Source organism: Ctenocephalides felis, unplaced genomic scaffold, assembly GCF_003426905.1.
Source record: "Ctenocephalides felis isolate EL2017-DRISC unplaced genomic scaffold, ASM342690v1 CF-g0.4_SCAFFOLD_00845, whole genome shotgun sequence".
In the NCBI taxonomy this organism is placed as follows: Eukaryota; Metazoa; Arthropoda; class Insecta; order Siphonaptera; family Pulicidae; genus Ctenocephalides; species Ctenocephalides felis.
This window is the reverse complement of record NW_020536999.1, coordinates 3,636,730-3,639,229: the sequence shown is the minus strand read 5'-3', so window position 1 is coordinate 3,639,229 and position 2,500 is coordinate 3,636,730. Positions and strand designations below refer to the sequence as shown.

The 2,500-nt window shown below is 31.4% G+C and overlaps 1 protein-coding gene across 1 annotated transcript; it reads left to right on the top strand.

Annotated features, from left to right (window-relative positions):
* The first annotated feature begins 379 nt into the window (after positions 1 to 379).
* LOC113364311 (dnaJ homolog subfamily C member 2-like) lies at positions 380 to 1,428 on the top strand. Its single transcript, XM_026606800.1, is given in 4 exon segments — positions 380 to 1,088; positions 1,091 to 1,132; positions 1,135 to 1,337; positions 1,417 to 1,428. Coding segments are annotated over 4 exon segments (885 nt in total). The 5' UTR covers positions 380 to 460.
* Positions 1,429 to 2,500: the final 1,072 nt, after the last annotated feature.

Sequence of the window (2,500 nt, the reverse complement as noted above, 5' to 3'; positions counted from 1 at the left end):
AAAAACTAAAACAAAATTAAATTTAAATTAAATTGAAAATTAAAAAAAAACAAATGCATCGAAATGTCAAAATGTAGTCGCAATATATAATTTTATTCTATTTACAAGGGCGTACAAATTGTTCGTGAGTGAACCAATTTGTCCTTTGAATAATTCAATTTTGGCGCCGTTTTGTGTCCACAATATGGCGCTCGGTTGACAGTGACAAGTGACAAGCTTCATTCGGTCAGTCAGTCTCTCGCAGCAAGGGAAAAGCCTAAAAGGTATATTTTCAGCTTATTCTGAAAATAAAACGATTGAGAGTCCCGTCGCTTACCTGTGATATTAATTAGTGTAATCGGAACATTCTTATTAATTGGCAAGTCAGCAATACATTCGTAACCGCTGTCGGACTATTCTACTTGGAACCACGTGCGAGGTTATGTTAACCTATAGTTAGTTAAGTTTTAATGCCAGAAATATGGCACAGCAAAAAATTGTGCCCTGTAACGTGGTTGCTGTCTATCAACCTTATCTTCAAAGGAATGTCGATGTTCTGGGGGATGCTTTTACATGGTACATATCTTTAATCCATAAGCCATATGTAGCCCCTGCGGAGCCCCAAGTTGTCGAAGAGGAAAAGGACGATTTGTCGGAACAAGAGATAGTGTTTGAAGATGATGTCGATTATTTGCGAAGCCTGGACCCTAAAGAATGGAAAGATCAAGACCACTATGCCGTTTTAGGTATCAAAAACCTTAGGATAAAAGCCACCGATGATATTATCAAACGCGCTTACAGGAAAAAAGTATTAAAACACCACCCCGACAAACGAAAGGGACAAGGTGAAGAAATCAGGCCGGACGACGACTATTTCACTTGCATTACTCGGGCTTATGAAATCCTTGGCACTCCAATCAAACGTAGATCCTACGACTCTGTAGATCCTGAATTCGACGACTCTCTCCCTACGGCTAGTGAAATTAAACAGGACTTCTACAAAGTCTTCAACAAGTATTTCAAATTAAACGCTAGATGGTCCGAGAAGAAAAATGTACCACCATTAGGTAATGCTAATACAAGCAGACAAGAAGTGGAGAAGTTTTATTCCTTTGGTATAATTTTGAATCTTGGAGGGAATTTTCTTACAATGATGAGAAGAGAAGGAGCGTGGACAGGATCGAGAGGAGAGGCGGTGGATTGAGAAACAAAACAAAGCTGTGAGGGCGAAGAAAAAGAAGGAGGAGATGGCCAGGATACGATCTCTGGTCGATATGGCTTATAATAATGATCCGAGGATAGCTAAGTTTAAACAGGAGGAGAAGGATAGGAAATTGGCTGCTAAACGAGCAAAACAGGTAAAGAATAGAAATTTTATATATATATATATATATATATATATATATATTTAATACATAAAGTTTTTCATATATTTAGAGTCCCAGTTAGACTCTACTTTAATGGACAAGTATATGAATACAAATAACATAATATACAAATATATAAAATTTATTTATTTATCTAACATGACTCTGTATCAAGAAAAAAATATATATTAAACAATTATAACTAAATGTAAATATAAATAATAGAAATGAAAATAAAATGCAAGAAACTGATCACACAAATTAGAAGCAATAAACAACATCTTGTATATAACAATCATTAATTTAACTAACTAATCAAATAATAATAAAACCAAGAATGTTTATTTTTGAATGTTATTTATTTTTTCATATCAAGTATATATTTGTTTAATATGTTATTTGTTTTAAATAATTTGTGAGATAAGTTTACCATATTTAATTATTTTTTTTTAGTAATATTATCTATTTATAAATTACCTTTTGCTTGTCAGCAGGGATTTTTCTTCCAAACAATTTTTACTAATATTTTTTCTAGTCAGTAGAGTTCTTTTTTTTACTCTTATATTAATCTCTTATTAATCTCTCAAAGTCTCTTTATTGAACTATATTTATTAATATTTTATCTTGGAGTCCTTTTTTTTAAATTATTTTTGCTGGTTGCTGGAGTCCCTTTTTGAACTATTTTATATTGATGTTTTTGCTTGGATTCCTTTTTTTAAATCATTTTTGATATTTTTGCTCGTCAGTAGAGTCCCTTTTTGAATTATTTTTTTCGTTTTGGATCGTTAGCAGAGTCACCTATCTTTTTATTGAAATTTTTGCTCATCAGTAGAGTCCTGTTTTGAATTATTTTTGATCGTTAGCAGAGTCTTATATTTATTTACTTTTATTAATATTCTTGAGATCAGCAGAGTATCATTTTTGATATTTTTGATCGTCAGTAGAGTCTCTTTTTTATTTTTTTGGTTAATATTTTATTATTGCTTGTCAATAGTCCCTTTTTGGACTATTTTTTCTTTTTTTGCTTATGGAGGCTTGGTCCATATTAATACCAATTGTAGTCATAATAAATTCCATAAAATATTATTTATATTTGGTTTATTTTATGTATGATTAATATCCACGACACTATGTGTTGTCATATTTATCGTTAA